Source organism: Miscanthus floridulus, chromosome 13, assembly GCF_019320115.1.
Source record: "Miscanthus floridulus cultivar M001 chromosome 13, ASM1932011v1, whole genome shotgun sequence".
Lineage (NCBI taxonomy): Eukaryota > Viridiplantae > Streptophyta > Magnoliopsida > Poales > Poaceae > Miscanthus > Miscanthus floridulus.
The window spans coordinates 31988474-32005381 of record NC_089592.1 but is presented as its reverse complement, the minus strand read 5'-3'; the positions used below and the strand labels follow the sequence as shown (position 1 = coordinate 32005381).

Sequence of the window (16908 nt, the reverse complement as noted above, 5' to 3'; positions counted from 1 at the left end):
AGACAGAGGCGTGCGGGATGGAGAGGGGGAAAAGGAATGAAACGAAGCAGGCAAACGGTGCGAGACAGGGAACCAAACAAGGCCAAAGTGCATGATGTGGTATCGGATGGCCCTTTGGACGGTCTGAGCAGGGCAACCAACCACCCCCTACAGGACCTAGTGGTACGAGGCACAGGGCCGGTAGCACAAGCCTAGCAATCTATAGCTTTGTAGTTGAGAAGTTTTTTATTTGAAACTGTTTAGAGTCCCAAATATTGTCTTAAGTTCATGAATTTTGAAATTTAAAATCTAAAATTTTGAATCAACCTCACATGATGACATGGTCTATACCAAAGTTGTTGTTCTCAATACAATCTACAACTTTGTAGTTGAGAATTTTTTTAATTTAAAATCATTTAGAGTCACAAATATGTGTTTTAAATTCATAGATTTTGAAATTCAAAATCTAGAATTTATAAACGACCTTGAATGTTCACATAGTTAATACTAACAAAGTTGTAGTGGCCGACCTGATCTACATGTTTGTTGTTAATAAGTTTTTCATTTGAGATATTTTTTATTGTTTCAAATAGTTTTTAAAATTCACATACTTTGATATTCAAAATTTTGATTTTTTCAACAATCTTCATGGAGACACATTATATACTAAAGTTATAGTGCTTTTGAAAAAAATTAAAACTTTATAGTTGAAACTTTTTTATTTAAGTTATTTAGTAGTCAGAGTTTTCAATATAAAATTACGAAATATTGAGATAAAAAGATAGCATATTGTCCATGGAAGATGTTTGTATGATCCTTTAGAAGCATGGGTACTAATGGGTTACTTGGTCTCTTCTCTTTATTTAGAATTTGTAAGGGACTGCTCCACTCAATTTTTTTCAGCTCTGCTTCCTACTTTGCTAGCTAAATAGGGACAACTCCACCAGCTCTACTCCAAAGAAAAAGTAGAGTTTGTGAAGCATCTAAAAAGGTACTCCATAAACTTTAGATTTTTTGAGTTGCTCCACGATGGAGTTGGTGGAGTAGTTCCAAACAACCCCTTAGTATAGCGCACAAATAAATTGAATGTCTTGTTCGAATATCAGGTTCTTAAAACATAGAATAAGGAAATATAGTATGAATAAAATACGTAGATATCTTGAATATATATGGATTACAAATTAAGAAACTACAAGAATGAAATTTTAGTTGGAACCTAAGAAAAACATAGGAGTTCGGTTAGAGCATCTACAAGAGTACCCTATATTTTTTTTTCTAAAAGCATGAAGTTTTACGATTCCTAAAAAGTATTAGAAGGAACAAAGAAAGCCATCTCCAAGAGTTTCTAATAATCTACTCCTAAAATATAGAAGACAATTTTACACCAGGAATGCTATACTATTTCTAAATTATCCTAACCACTTTTATATATTATTTATCTCTTGTACATTTGCATCAGGAACCATTTCCTTCTCTTTATTCTTTCCACGTCCTTCCACCTTTAGATTGCGTAGGAGAGAGAAGATACACGCGACTCGGAAGTGTGTAACTTTACGCGTAACTGGGTGACTTTTCTAAGTTCTAAAAGATTAGAAGGATGGATTATGAGTTGTTGGAGATGATTTTTTTTCTTATATTGCTAAAAATCAAGGATTATGAAGGAATTTAGGAAACTCTTGGAGATGATCTAAGAAAGAGTGACAAAAAGAAAAAAAAATCACAAGGTTCATCACCTTGGTATAATTTCTCTAAAACTTCTAAACATGTCATTCCACAAAGAATTTATAAGATCTAAAGAAAGATAATCCTTTGTTCCAAAAGTCTTCACAGAAAAATTTACTACAGGATTCCTTTGTACCAAAAATCCCATCTGTTTTTCACTTTTCAAAGGAAGACTGAAAAAAATGAACCAATACCAGTCGGCACCTATGGAGCACGGAGAACCAATCGAAGTGTAGATTAATCTACTCGAATATGCATTGCTGACTTGGATCACACACTGTATTTTGTAATAAACAAAGGCAAGCTGGGCTGCAAGATTAGAGTTGACTTCTCTTTTTTTGGTTATTGTAGTACTACTGGTAAGTTGCTACTTGTGCATATGGAGGAGTAAGCATGAAAGCATGATGTCGTCACGAATGGCAAAGTGTGGAGAAAAAACGTTAGCTTTGTTTGTTCAACGAAGACATCTCTCTGACCCTAAATTACAGAGGCCCTAATAAAATTAAAAATATACTCCCCCGTGCAATGTCATTATCACTTCTCGAGAAGTCAAACATTTTTAACTTTGACTAATTATATATAAAAAAATATTAATACTTATAATACATAATTAGTATCATTAGATAAATCGTGGAATACATTTTTATAATAAAAATTTTATTTAGTGATATAAATGCTACTAATATTTACTATAAAACCAATTAAACTTACGCATCTCATAGCGTCATTCTTTTTAGGGGCGGACGAAATATCTAGATTAGCGTGTGTGTGTGTTTGCATTGTGTTTTTTTTTTTCCTTTCTCTCTTCTTTTCTTCGTCTTTCTTTGTGTGAGTTGTGATTAGCCTCTTCTTAATCTCTTGTCCCCTTTCAGTTCTTAATAATTTTCTGGGAGATTTGGCCTCACGATTTTATTGTAAGAGAAAAGTAAGATGTTAGCTTTTCTTTTGGAGCTGTAGGCATCATTGTACATATATGGTCCAACTCTACTACATTTAGCTTTAGCACTTTTGACCTTTATTACCATTAGTCAAAGAAATTGTTTTGTTTTTAATGACAGTTATCTTCGTACTCTAATTTGTCCAGTAATCTTTTATATATACATATATTTATAAAAACACAATAAATTTGAGGCGTTATCAAAAAATGATTTCATATATACATACGATTTCCATGTTCATAATAGTCTAAATATTTGAAAAGTTTTGCCAAATAAAACATTTGTAAAGATCGTGTAAATTTCTTTAGTAAATTTTTTTGTGACAGTGGAAAGGAAGTTTGGGTAATGGAATCTCATGCTTAAGTTGCCTGCCTTCGAACTGCCATTGTTTATGATTTTCAGAAAATCAAAAAGATGTGTTTCCAATGATTTGAACCCAAAAATCAAGTCTCACGTGACCCCTCTCTACCATTACTACACTACACACTCACTTACATGAGCAAAGTATTATATCCTTTTCATTAACATTTTGGATTCTTATATTGAATATTTTGGTCCCTATATTATCTCAAATGAAAAAAAATGTTTCAACTACAAAGTTTAAATCAAGTACTACGACATTAGTATAGGGTGTCTCTCCAACCGAGATGGTTTGAACATTTCAAAATTTTAAATAACAAAATCTGAGAACTTAAAACAATTATTTGTAGCTCTAAATGACTTTAAATAAAAAAAACTTGATAACTGCAAAGTTGTAGACCGCTTTGACCACTGCAACTCTGTGACCATGTCAACATTTGCGGTCCTTTACAAATTCCAAATTTTGAATTTGAAAATATGTAAACTAAAAATACATATTTGGCGGTGCCGTAAATGACTTCAACAAAAAAAAGTTCAACTACAAAATTGTAGATCGCATTGAAAACTACAACTTTGGTATAGATTATGTTAACATCTGAGCCTATTTGAAAATAATAAATTTTAAATAACAAAATTTTAGAAATTCAAGCATTTTTACTCTAAATAGTTTCAAATAAAAAAGTTGTTAACTACAAAGTTGTAGATCTCATCGAGCTCAATAATTTTGTTATAAAATTCTTCTTCGTCTACTTCATATGAAAATGCATGTTATGAATTATTTTTAAGTCAACTACATCTAGAAGCGGGCACTACGAAGAGATCTGCCTCTGAAAATAGCTATTTACAGAGACAACATGACGCCAGTCTTTATTAATCGATTAACAAAGGTATATGTCCTAATAAATTGACCTTGAATCGATGGTTAATAGTAGTGGCTGGCATAGGATGTCCTGACTCTATAGCCAGCTTCGCCACTTTTAAAGATGGCGTCTGAAATGTCCGTCTCTATTAATTATAAAGAGCTTGTCTTCTAGAATTATTTTTTATTGAAAACTTGAGGATTACTCAAATTGAAAACAAACAAAATAAGCATGATGATGTTAGTGGCTTTGTCAACGAGTAGGTCTCATTGTAATCTAGGTCCAACTCTACTAACCTCTAGCTATGCATGTTCGATCGTTTGAGCTTTAGCTGACGGGACATGCATGTTTTCTTTTATTTGTTTTTTTTAAGAAGTTGACGACTGCTTGACCTTGTTGCCAGTATCCTAGTGAGTCCGCAACTGGATTTCTGAATGAGCAGGTGCAGGCAGGCTAGTTTGACAAGCCTACTTATGAATCTGAAGGCTACTAGCTGAATTCAATAATCCTCCTGTTGATTATTCAGACGCTTTTTCTAGCTCGTCTTTAATTTATTGGTTCAGGTCCAAGGCTGATTTGGCATTTGGAGTGGTTACGAAACCAGTTAACAAACGGACAACACCTACTGATTATATATATAGGTCTTGGCCGCATCCAAAGCATTTGAGTGGCTGACCGTTTCAGTCACACAGACAGCATGAGTTTTCTATGGACCATCAGGCAAAAGGCCAAGGAGAATGGACCGAAGCATACGAGTAAAGAGTCTGGCGCAACTCTAGCTCCGACGTCTACTCTGCATCTATAATTTATAGACTAAATTAAAGTGATTTAAATATTTTTTACTTAATATAAAATATAAATAAAATATGTCATAAAAATGCATCTAATATGTCTACAGCTCTAGACCGAAGATTTTATAGAGATACATGATCAACTCTAGAAAATCCACATATTTTCTAGAGCTAGAGTTATATCAAACTTGATCTAAAGGGGCGTTTGGGAGAGGTCCATGGGCTCCGCCTCCTCCAAATCGCACACTATTTATGGTACTATTTATTAGAGTCGCTTTTTTCTCTTATCTAAATGGGCTAGGAGCCAGGAGGAGCTACTATTTTTTTTTCTCCTCCGGCTCTGGCTCTTTGACCACCGTAGCACGAAGCCGGAGCCAGAAGGAGCCTAGCCAAATAGGCCCAAGTAAGGCCCTCTAGCTTTGGTAAGATTTTGGCTAAGCTCTTTGAGGCTCGGGCTCCGCGCTACAATACCAGAGGAGCCACAAAATCACGCTACATGTGTGAAACATATGCAACATCCCCTAAAAAAGAAACATATGCAACATCCAGATAAAACACTTGCAACTTACAACATGAAAACACTTATTGCAACATAAGACTGAAACGGCTGAAACATTTCGAACATACTCTTGTGACATATATATATGTGAAATGTATGCAATATCCAGATCGAAACGCTAGCAACATATCTCTGAAACATATAAAATATTTTGAACAAACGCTTGCAATGCCTTTGAAACAATTGCAACATATGCAACATCCGGATCTACTTTTGCAACATCCGCATAAAACACTTGCAACATATCTCTGAAACATCTGAAAACACTTGAAACACACGCTTATAACATGCGTTTTCAACTCAATATCTCCTTGCTGTTTCGGAATGGAGGCTCGTCGGTGCGTGGAGTTCACCGGTGTAGGCCATGTTCACTTATCTTATAATCCGTACTTTTTGGCTTGTCTTTTTAGTGGGAACAATGTTTTTCTCTCACAACAAATCAATTGGAAACAGTGTTTCAGCTTGTTTTTTCAGCGAAGCGAACGGGGCCGTAGAGCTCGCCGGTGGCGCGGAGCTCACCGCTCCGGTGGAGAAGGCCGCGGCGGGTCGACGCGCACTAGAAGGCCACGGCGGGCGAGAGGCGCGGTGGGGAGGGAGGAAGACGGGATTTGGCACGGTGGAGATGCTGGCCGGCGGAGCGGAGGCACGGTGGAGCGCGCGGTCGCTAAGGCAGCACGGCGGAGCGCGATCGTGGTAATTTTTTTTAAGAACGGTTGGAGGAGTGGATGAATATATAGAAGGCAGTTGTTAGCTGAGGCGGGCGGCCCACCATCTCGAGCGTCCAGCTCGGACAGACGCCCTATACCAATAATTACCGTTGAACAAAAGAAGACAAGAACCTGTTTTGGTCGTCGAGATCCTTATAGGGTGTTTGTTTCATCCTCCTAAACTTTAGTCGTTCTCCCATCGAATGTTTGGACACATGCATGGGGTATTAAATATAGACTAATTACGAAACTAATTGCACAGTTTGCGACTAATTTGCAAGACAAATCTTTTAAGCCTAATTAGTCCATGATTTGACAACATGGTGCTACAGTACATGTGTTAATGACAGATTAATTAGACTTAATAAATTCGTCTCGTGGAGTACTGATGGATTCTGTAATTCATTCTATACAACATCTTCACGTGACACCTCCCAAATTTTAGTGACCAGATCTAAACACCGCTTAGCCTGACGGTCTGGACTCTGGAGGAAGAGTGATGAGCTGCTGGCGCGGCGACGACCAGGACCAGCAGCCGGCTAAGCAGGCGACCGAGCAGTCGTCGTCGCATGCACTGCACGAGGGTCGAGGAAGCTACAAAAGTGACCGGTTCAGCAACGGTATCAATCGACCTGTGCGGCTGTACACAACTGTACATTTTGTATTTATATTTATGTATAGGAATATGTATATGTATATACATGTACTACATGCACGGCACGATGGACACGGCCCGTTCAAACGGAAGCGCCCTGGCTGGCCGGCCGGCCGGCCGGCCGAAGAACGAGAACGAATACGAACGCTCTTCTAGATCCATTGACCCTCTCTTTCTCTCTCTCTCTCTCTCTCTCTGTTTCCCTCTCCTGGATTCAAGCTCATCATCCTCCACACGCCAAGCGCAAGAAATCATGTGGCAGATTTTCAACGGTTAAACTACTACACATAGGACGACGATGGCGTGTGGAACCGAGCTGGAGAGAGATCACCCTAAAACTTTGACTTCTAATTAACGAGCTGGAGACCGGAGAGAGCACACAAAACTTTGACTTTTATAGTTAACTACGGCTTCCTCCGTCCACAAGTGTAATGATTATTATGAGCTTTTTTATTTGAACACGAATATAAGAACTTCTAGCTCTTCTAGATATCCAACTTTACTGATTTAATTATATCATCAATTCACATCACTCTTTTTTTTTTGTTCCTGTTCCACCTCTTGTTTTGCATGAAAATCCTAGAAGTATTTATATTCGTGGATGAGAAGAGGAGCTAATTAATCAAAATCAAAGTGCAATAGCATGTTGTCAAGTTGCAAGATACGTACTAATTGTATGCAGTATGTAACCTTGTCTTCAATCAATTATATTCTTTCCATTCCAAAATAAATTAATTCTATAGTTGTCCTAAGTCAAACTATTCTAAACGATCCAACTTTACAGAGAGTAATAATATCAATGGTACGAAACAAGAACATTATGAAAATATATTTCATGGTGTATCTAATGACATTATTTTGGTTTTATAAATATTGACTTTTTTCTATAAATCCATTCAACCCAAAAATAATTTGACTTCAGCCAACTACTAAAATTGATTTATTTTGGAACGGGAGGAGTAATATGCTTATCTTCGTTCTAGGGGATCTCGTCACCATTTTCCAAACTGTTAACTTTTGATCCATATTAGAGTTGACATTCAGAGTCTCGGTGTACCGACTACCAAATCTGGAGAAGAGGCCCATAAAGAAAGCGTTGCATCGTTATTTCCAAAGTGCAGCAACTCCGGAACATGGATCACACCTCTAGTGCACATAGTACGCCATGTTTTTTTTTTTTTTTGCGTTGGACCCTGTTGTTTACCTCGATTTCTAATTAGGCCCGTATTAAAAAAACCATACTTGCAGGCCATTTAATTTAAAATGCTTCTAGGGTGAATTATGAAAAGGATACCATGAAGTCGGAGCCCGTCTACGTGTCACTAGAGCAGAATCCGATGCTCAACTAAAGAAAGTAAAACACAAACTTCATAATCACGGATTCGCAAAGTAACTTCCCGACTTTTGTTTATAGAGAAGTTCAGTGCACTTGCATGTAGTCATCCGCTTCCTAAATATCTATCGTTTTTATTTTTCGAGAATAACTTTAACTAAATATATATTAAAAAATATTAATATTTAAATATAGTTTTTAATAAATCTATTTAGAGATAAAAATATTGCACGTATTTTATGTAAATTGAGTTAAAGTTATCGACACGTAAATTGTGACGACGGACATTTTGAGACTGAAAGGAGTAGTCGGATACTGTAGTAACTATGTAACACAAGGTGGTGCCTGAGAAAAAGCCAAGATTGATATCTGAGTCAGAAGTTAGAACATGGTTGGGTGGAGAGAAAAAAAAAAAAAGGAGAAACAAGGCATTGACTTTGCACAGCCCCGTCGGGCAGCTCGTCGTCTAGTATTTGGTCCTCTCGATCAGCTCCTCCCCATTTCCACCTATAAATCCCACCCCCCACCACCTGTTCCCACCTCACAATCCCACAAACCCAAGAAGCCACGAGAACAAGAAAGCAGCAGCACCACCGCGCGGATCTGACCTCCAACTCCAAGCAACGAGCCCCAAGGCCGGAAGGAGGCAGCAGGCAGCAGCAGAGCAGGCAAGCCATGGCGGTGGACCTGATGTCCTGCGGCGGCGGGGCCGGGGCGTACGAGCAGCTGGCGTTCCAGGAGGCGGCCGCGGCGGGGCTCCGCAGCCTGGAGCTGCTGGCTTCCTCGCTGTCGTCCCCGTGCGCCGCGGGGCAGCGGGCGGAGTCGCCGCCGCTCGGGCAGATCGCGGACCAGGCGGTGTCCCGGTTCCGCCGGGTCATCAATCTGCTGGACCGCACGGGGCACGCACGGTTCCGCCGCGAGCCCGCCGTCGCCGTCGCCGCGGTGGTGGAGCCGCAGCCGCCGCAGAAGAAGGCCCTGCTGACGCTGGACTTCACCAAGCCGGTTCCGGTTCCGGTCCCGGTCCCGGCGGCGGCGCCGGCCGTGTCCGGGACCTCGACCTCGTTCCTGTCGTCCGTGACCGCGGGCGGCGGCGAAGGGAGCGTGTCCAAGGGCTGCAGCCTCGCCGTGTCCTCCGGCAAGCCTCCCCTCCCGAAGCGCAAGCTCCCGTGCCCTTCCTCCACCGCCGCCGCCGCCGCCGCTCCCCAGCAGGCGCAGCAGCACCAGCACCAGCACCCCACGGAGTCCGCCGGCGCCGGCGGGCGTTGCCACTGCTCCAAGAAGAAGCGGAGCCGGCAGGGTGTGTCCCGGCGCACGGTGCGCGTGCCCGCGGCCGCGGCGCCGGGGTCCCACGTGCCGGCGTCGTCGGACATCCCCGGCGACGACTACTCGTGGCGCAAGTACGGGCAGAAGCCCATCAAGGGGTCCCCCTACCCGCGCGGCTACTACCGGTGCAGCAGCGCCAAGGGCTGCCCCGCGCGGAAGCACGTGGAGCGCGCCGCCGACGACCCGGCCATGCTCGTCGTCACCTACGAGGGCGACCACCGCCACGACGCCGCCGGCGCCGTCCGCTCCCGCGCGGCCTGAATGAAGATCGTTTGCTTGCCGTCGGGAGCAGCTGTAGTCAATCATCAGTACTAGTAGTAGTAGTCCGCTCTTGTTTGATTTGTTCTTTGGATTAATTAGTGGCAGATCTCTCAAGCTTTGCTTCTGTAAATAAAGAAATTAAGGAGCTTCTAAACTTGAATTCGCCATGAATTCTCTCCAAGCTTATTACAGATTTATATATATATATATTCTATAATTACTACGCGTGAATTTCTCAGGAATTAGTTATAATTGTAGGAATATGATCCACACCACAAAGTGAAATTTGAGTTGAGGGGGGTGATTTGCTTTCAAGTGGTCGCCGCATAGCATCAGGTTCCCTTTGGAAGAAGACGAGAAGTCAAAGAAACGGACAGGGGATGGGCACGGCATCAATACGCGCTTTAAAGTATCGTGTCGGGCGGGGTGCGTGGGGGCCCGCCCATCACCAAAGCAGTCAAAAGCAGGCGATGAGCGGTCGCTTTCGCTTTCAAGGACGGACTTTATTTTACTACTACCGGCACGGCGGCACCGGGGTTGGGGTTGTGGTGTCCAAGAGTTGACCAATCTGGCTTTCTCCAGCCCCAGCGCCAGCAGAGCGCGTCGTGGAGACCGAGGGCGACGTCTGGGCCCACCTGTCGGACAGCGTATGGGCTCTTCCATGAACAACCTTTGTTCGACAGCGGCACGGCCATTTGTGGCACCTGGCTCGGTGCGTCCGGCTTTTCCACCCGTTGACTTTTCGAAATTGCTGTAGCTGCAAGTGCCCTCCCAGGTTCACACGAAATTACCGGACGTCTCCTTGTTCTCTTTTCAGTCGAACTACTTGACTTTAATTAAATTTATATAAAAACATCATCAATTGTATGACATAAAATAGATATATTATAAAGATATATTCTATTATGAATGTACTAATATTTATTTTGTATAATAAATATTAATATATTTTTATAATTTTGGTGAAACTCAAAGCTGTTTAACTTGTTGCTATTCTACAATTGTATTGTTTTCTGGACAAAAGGTGCGTATTCTAGAGAAATTCATGTGTTGGGGGAAGTCTAGGATGGAACCTCAATCTACATGAGGAAGGAGGGAAACATGTACATTCGTTTTGTGTTGGACGAGATGAGATGATCCAGATTACATATTCCTGACCATGACCTAATTTTATATTCATCCAAAAGAAAGAGTCAATTTTATACCGACGAGCTAAAGAAAATTAATTCTCTTAGTGTAAAACTCAAAAGTGACACCAAAATATCGGTAATTTTTAATAGACTTGGCTAACGCACTATCATGCGTGCGTTAAGCTAATGCACGGTCGTCTTCAACCTCGCACACCCTTCTTCATGCGCTCCCCTCCCCCTACTCCCTCCTCACCAGTGGCCACGCTCTACTCCTCGCCCTCACCCCCGCTGCTGCCCTCTCCCGCCGATGCGGGCGACCTAGCGGCGGCCGCGGAGCTCCGCGAAACACTAGGGCACCTGCGGTGGCTACCTTCTCCCCCCTCTCGATGGAGCTCTACCATGGCCATGGAGCTCTCTCACCCTGACCTAGCTCGGCCGCCTCCACCGCCACTAGGGCCCCTAAACCGCCCTCCAGCCATCCCCACCGCCAGGTCAGACTTCCTCCCCCGAACCCCTTCTCTTCTAAGCCCGTCGAAGTTGGCGAAGATGAGAGGGAGAGAGAGAGAAACTCATCAGTACCCTAACTCGTAGATCTAGGAGTGTAACACCTCGGGTGTTTAAATACTAAAACAGGACATGTCATCATATGCATTGCAAAGCATTTGGTTATATGGAAAACTTTGATATGCATTCACTAAAACAAGTCTACATTTATGTTATGAGTATTGCCTTGTATGGTTTGAATTGAGTTAAAAATTTGGTTTGGATTTTGAATTTTCAAGAAAACCTTGATTTTTCAGTATTTAAAGCCTACCCTGAAAAACTCATTTCAAAATCTAAGCATATTTTGGGGTTGAGCCTAAAAGCAAAAGTGTAGAGCTTGTCAAGTTATACAAAGTTTGTTTTTGGAGTTTTCAAAGTTGTTTAGAAAAATTTGAAGTAATTTGAAAAGGCGAGATTCTTTAAATGTTCCCTTTTCGAATTCAAATTTGCATTTCAAAATGTAGACCAAATTTGGGTATGGTTATAAAAGCAAAGTTGTAGAACTTTAAATTTGGAACAACTTTTATTTTTGTAGATTTTTGAGTTGTTACATAAATTTAGGAGTAATTTGGATTTTTAAATCGAATGGCAGTTTGGTAATTCTGATGAACAGTAACCGCGGAAGCCAAATCAACGTCTACGATCTTCCTTGTGCTTCCAGACGCGACTGTGGCCGTTCTTGGCTTTGCGCTGGCATGGGAAAGGCCCCTGCGTGGCTTCTCTTTGCTTCCTGGCCGTCCTATAAAGCCTGTGCAGTCGTCGTTCTTCGTTTTCCCTTCTCTGTTTTCTCCCGTCGCCATCGCCGCTGCTCTATCGAGCTTTCACCGTCGATTCAGCGCCGTTGCTGTCCTAGCAAAGCCTGTCCTAGCTTCGCCTGATCCTTGTGCACCCAGCCAGCCAGTTTTGGTTACTTGATTTCGCTGGGAACCCCCGTTCGTTGCTCTTCTTCCTCGCGGCCGGCAACACCGCCGTCGTGAGCGTGTCGCCGTGGCCAGAGCTCTCCGGTGCGTATTTGTCCTTGCTCGGCGTAGCTCCAGCTTTGCCTTGATGCCGTGGTGCTTAATACCTTGTTGCTTGGTAGTTTTGTCCACCGCAGTCGCCGGAGCACCGCCACCGTCGACGTTTTGCTCCGCCGTGGTTGCTCGGATCGTCGACCTGCTTCACCGTTGCTTCTCCAGCCCTGTTCTTTGCTCCATCGAGTTTAGGGTGAGCTACTGGTGCTTCCTGTGCACGTCGAATCATTCATCCGTTGCTCTTCCGATCCAGCTTTATGCTCCAGTGCGTTCGGTGTGAGCTCCAGGTTCTTTTCCGAGTTGTTTGTGTGAGCTCCAGGTTCTTTTCCGAGTTGTTTGTGTGAGCTCCAGGTTCTTTTCCGAGTTGTTTGTGTGAGCTCCAGGTTCTTTTCCGAGTTGTTTTTGTGAGCTCCAGGTTCTTTTCCGAGTTGTTTGTGTGAGCTCCAGGTTCTTTTCCGAGTTGTTTTTGTGAGCTCCAGGTTCTTTTCCGAGTTGTTTGTGTGACTCCGGGTTCTTTCCGAGTTGTTTGTGTGAGCGGGTGAGTTCAAAATGGAATTTTTCCTTTTTCAGAAATGATTGAATAGTGCTGTAATTTGTTATTTTTGTGTAGATTTATTTAGAGCTCCAAAAATTATGAAAATTTTTGTGTGACCTCTCTGTGATGTATATTATTTAGGAAAAATATTAAATGTTACTTTTCAGTCATTTTTGAATGTGATAAAAATTGCTCAATTAATTAATAAATGAGTTTTCATGATTTTTCTAGGCTTAATTAATTATCCAAAAATTATGAAAATTGTTTTGCCACTTAGTTATCATGTGATGAACTTTTACAAAAAAAAAATTTAAGTTCAATTGAAATAAGTTTTATGAATATGTTTAATTAGTTGTTAATTGGCATCCATCATCGAGCATCATATTTTGTATCTCGCATCATGTTAAACATGACAATGTTACTACGTGTAGTGAACGAAGGTGAGCACGTGGTAGTTAATCAAGTTGTGGAGGAGGTTAATCCGTCTGTTGAGGTGGGATCGAATACTTGTGTAACGTCGCAGGAGCCGGACTTTTCCATCAACGAAGGCAAGCCCCGGATGCATACAACCCTACCTTGTGTTTTACAAATTAAATTCGCTTTTGCTTTCCGTTACTGCATTAAGTGATTAGGAGTTAAGTGAAAACCTAATTGGTGTATTACCAACCTTGTTTTTCCATATCTACCTTGTTACCAGTTTTAATTCGAAAATGACTAGATATGCTTAGTCATGCTTAGCCAGGTGATTACCTGTCACCTGCAGGTTTTAAATGGATCTTTGGTTACTTATGTTATCATGAAATATGAGCATGTGGAGTAATAAATCTAGACCGGGTGGACTCGGTGTGTGTGAGCCACAAGACATGGAGGTCTTGTGAGCGGGTTCTTTCCGCCTGGGTCGATTAAGGCACGTCCGTTGTTGAACTGTGTGCGGTGAGACTTTGTAGTCCTAACCACATACTCTGGTAAGCCTGAACTTGGCGATTCTATTACGAGAATGGCTACTCGCGTACTGGGAGTGGAGAGATGGCGGGAATAGCATGTACCCATGTGGCAATGGGCTGGATTGGTGGAGTACTGTATTCTCGGGTGGCGCAGACCCGTTCTTGTTTAGAGGATCCGAGGGTAGGTTGGTATATGTAGGTCGGGGACCTGCATATATCGTGTGGTCTGGAATCCCCAGCTGGGTTTTAATCGGTTCGAATCGTCGTTGCTCCTCGGTTATGGAGACTCACTTCTCTGTTCATCATCGTAGTATTAATAACTGGAACTCGAATAAGGCTTGTGAAGGTGTTGGATATGAAGTTTCATGATCTCAACATGGATCATGTCAGCTTTGTATATGTTTTTATGAAGTTTTCTATATGAAGAATTTTGTTAAAGAGCTTTTACGCAAAAGAACTTTGATTATTGTTAAAGCTATACCTTGAATCCCTGAGCCTGCATTCCTGAGTCTTCTCAATTTTGTTTCGGTTAAGTCTTGTTGAGTACTTTTGTACTCAGGGTTCGTTGACCCCTTGTTGCAGGTGAGCCTCATGAGCAGATCTGTTTTGGATCGTGCTGCATGACTATCGTTCGTTCTGACGATGAGAAGTAAAATGTGTGATCCTTGGGCAGGATGTTTATTTTGTGTGTTATGTATATATTAATTATGCCGCTCCACTACTACTATGGTTTGTAATAATTATCGAACTTAGTTTGTAAGGTTTGAAACAACTGGTTTGTAAACTATGCTATCATAAGACTTCCGCTGTTTTTACTCTGGTATTGATACTTGAATAAATGTTGTAATACTGCAATGACTCTGTAACGTGATGCTGCTCGGAAATCGTGGATGATTCGGGGTTCCCCGAGGACACCCGACAGTCTTTTTAAGTTAATGGAAACATATGCATAAAATGTCAAAGGTCGTCGGACAGTGACAGGTGCATGTGGGCCCGATAACTTAGGAGGTTCTGCCACAGAATGGTATCGGAGCGATCGTTACAAGGTTTTTGTTGTATTGATTTACAAAAACTTCAAAATGATTTGGGATGACTAAATTTAACTTGCTAATTTGGTCCAAATTGCTTCTGACTTATCTTATTTCTTTCTCACCATTCCTTATTTGATTAAAAAGGTTTTGTATGGTGGAGTAGTAATATTACTATGCCCTATATGAAAATAAATGTTGTTTATGTGCATTATAAACTTTGATGTTTTTGTTCGTAAGAATGATTCATGCATCATTATTAATTCACTCGTTACTTCCTTCACCTCTGAGTCTAGAGTTGAGTAGTGAGTCTGGTTTGAGTAATGTAATCCATCATAGCTGCTCTTTAGACTTTGATCAAGTGGTCTTACTTGGATTAAATTAGCTTCCTATAGTATGGCTCGTACCAAGATGACGCCCCGTAAGTCCACTGGACCCAAAGGAGTTCCTCATCACCAACTTGCCCCTAGGAATGACGGTGCTAGTAGTAGCAGCTCTAGGCCTGATCCCCAGGCGGAGATACAGAGAATTTCTGTAGAATTAGCACAAGCTACTAGAGATAGGGCTTTGGATGCTATACAGGTAGGAGAATTACAGGATCAATTAAGGCGTCTCACCACCACACACAGGAACTGTGAAAGCATGTTAGTTCGTACGGTGGAGGGACGAAATGAGGCTTGGCATAGGGAAAATGTAGCTAGAGCTAGAACTCATGAGCTAGAATTCTATGTAGAAGATTTAGAAGAACATAATACCTATCTACATGAGGAAGTTCATAGGCTTAGCAATCTACTAAATCCAAATCATGAGCCTCAAGCTGATGCCATGGACCCCGGTGTCATCCTTGCCGATGATAACGAATCGGAGGAGGAAGAAGAAGATCCTGAAGAATTAGTAATGATCAATGAAAGTGATGATGAAGGCGGTAATATTTCCGGAATGGATACCGAGCCTGAAGTTTGAAGTAATCATAGAAAAGAGTAGAGTTGTATAATAGTTAATTATGGTTAAGCTATGTATCTTGTTTTGGTACTTATAGGGTCTGGTGTTTATAGTAGTAAACCCTATGTAATATGTCTGGAGTAAGCTTTTGTGCAATTCAATAAAGGCTTGTGAATAAAGTTTGGTTTGTTATGAGCAGATGCGTCGTACGCGGGGTTCATATGTTCCTGGAACTTCACAAGATGAGGATGGTATTCTAGATCCGCCACCAGTTCCAACAAATCTAGCTGATGCTATAACTACACTTGTCAATGTGACGGCTGAAAATTCCCGTTTGCTTCATGAGATCGCCCTAAGTAATCAGAATCAGATGCAAGGAAACCGTGGTCGTCACTATAACAGACAGGAGGCTACATATGTTGATTTTACAGACACAAGACCACCGGTGTTCACCAAGGCAGATGAACCATTAGAGGTTGATGACTGGCTTCGAACCATGGAACAGAAATTTAACCTTATTCCATGCACGGAGTATCAGAAACCTACGTTTGTCGCCCAGCAACTTAGAGGAGCAGCAAGTGCTTGGTGGGCAAACTTAGTGGCTATGCAACCTGCTGGCATTCCAATAACTTGGGCTGAGTTCCGTACTGCCTTCAGAGCCCATTATATCCCTGAAGGAGTGATGGCAATGAAGCTAGATGAATTCCTTGCTTTGAAACAAGGAGATCAAACAGTGATGCAGTATATGGGAAGATTCAATCACCTGTCACAATATGCATCCAAACATGTTAATACTGATGCCAAGAAGAAGAGGTGGTTTATGAGAGGTTTAAATACCAAGCTGCAAACAATGATGACAACTTGCACCAATGTCACTTATCATGAGGCAGTAAATATTGCAATTGCTTCAGAGTCAAAGTATCGGCAGCATAAGAAGCTCAAAAAGAAAAAGAGTGTGCCGTCTGGATCTTTTGGGGGAAATCAGAAGAGGCAGAGGGTGATTTATCATCCAGTACATCATAATCGTCCTCCTTATCGTCCGCCGCAGTTCTAGGCTGGGCAAGACAGTCAAATGTCCATCCTGCTATAACCTATCCGAATTCACAGTCAACCAATGCTTCTGGTGGCAATGCTCTAACGTCCCAGGGTCACAACTACCTGTGCTACAATTGTGGAAGGACTGGTCATTTCTCCAGGGAATGTCCATATCCTAGGCATGCTAATCAAAATTATCAGAAGGCCCCTGCCAATCAACAACAGGGTCAGGCACCAAACAAGAACCCCA

At 41.8% G+C, this 16908-nt stretch overlaps 1 protein-coding gene across 1 annotated transcript; it reads left to right on the top strand.

The window, feature by feature from the left end:
* The first annotated feature begins 8446 nt into the window (after positions 1-8446).
* Positions 8447-9648, top strand: LOC136500996 (WRKY transcription factor WRKY51-like). Its single transcript, XM_066496487.1, has one exon. It carries the CDS (start codon positions 8580-8582, stop codon positions 9486-9488), a length of 909 nt encoding a protein of 302 aa, XP_066352584.1. The 5' UTR covers positions 8447-8579; the 3' UTR covers positions 9489-9648.
* Positions 9649-16908: the final 7260 nt, after the last annotated feature.

Bases quoted from the DNA above. Each gene is read 5' to 3' on its own strand.
- LOC136500996 (XM_066496487.1), top strand. From the start codon at position 8,580: ATGGCGGTGGACCTGATGTCCTGCGGCGGCGGGGCCGGGGCGTACGAG.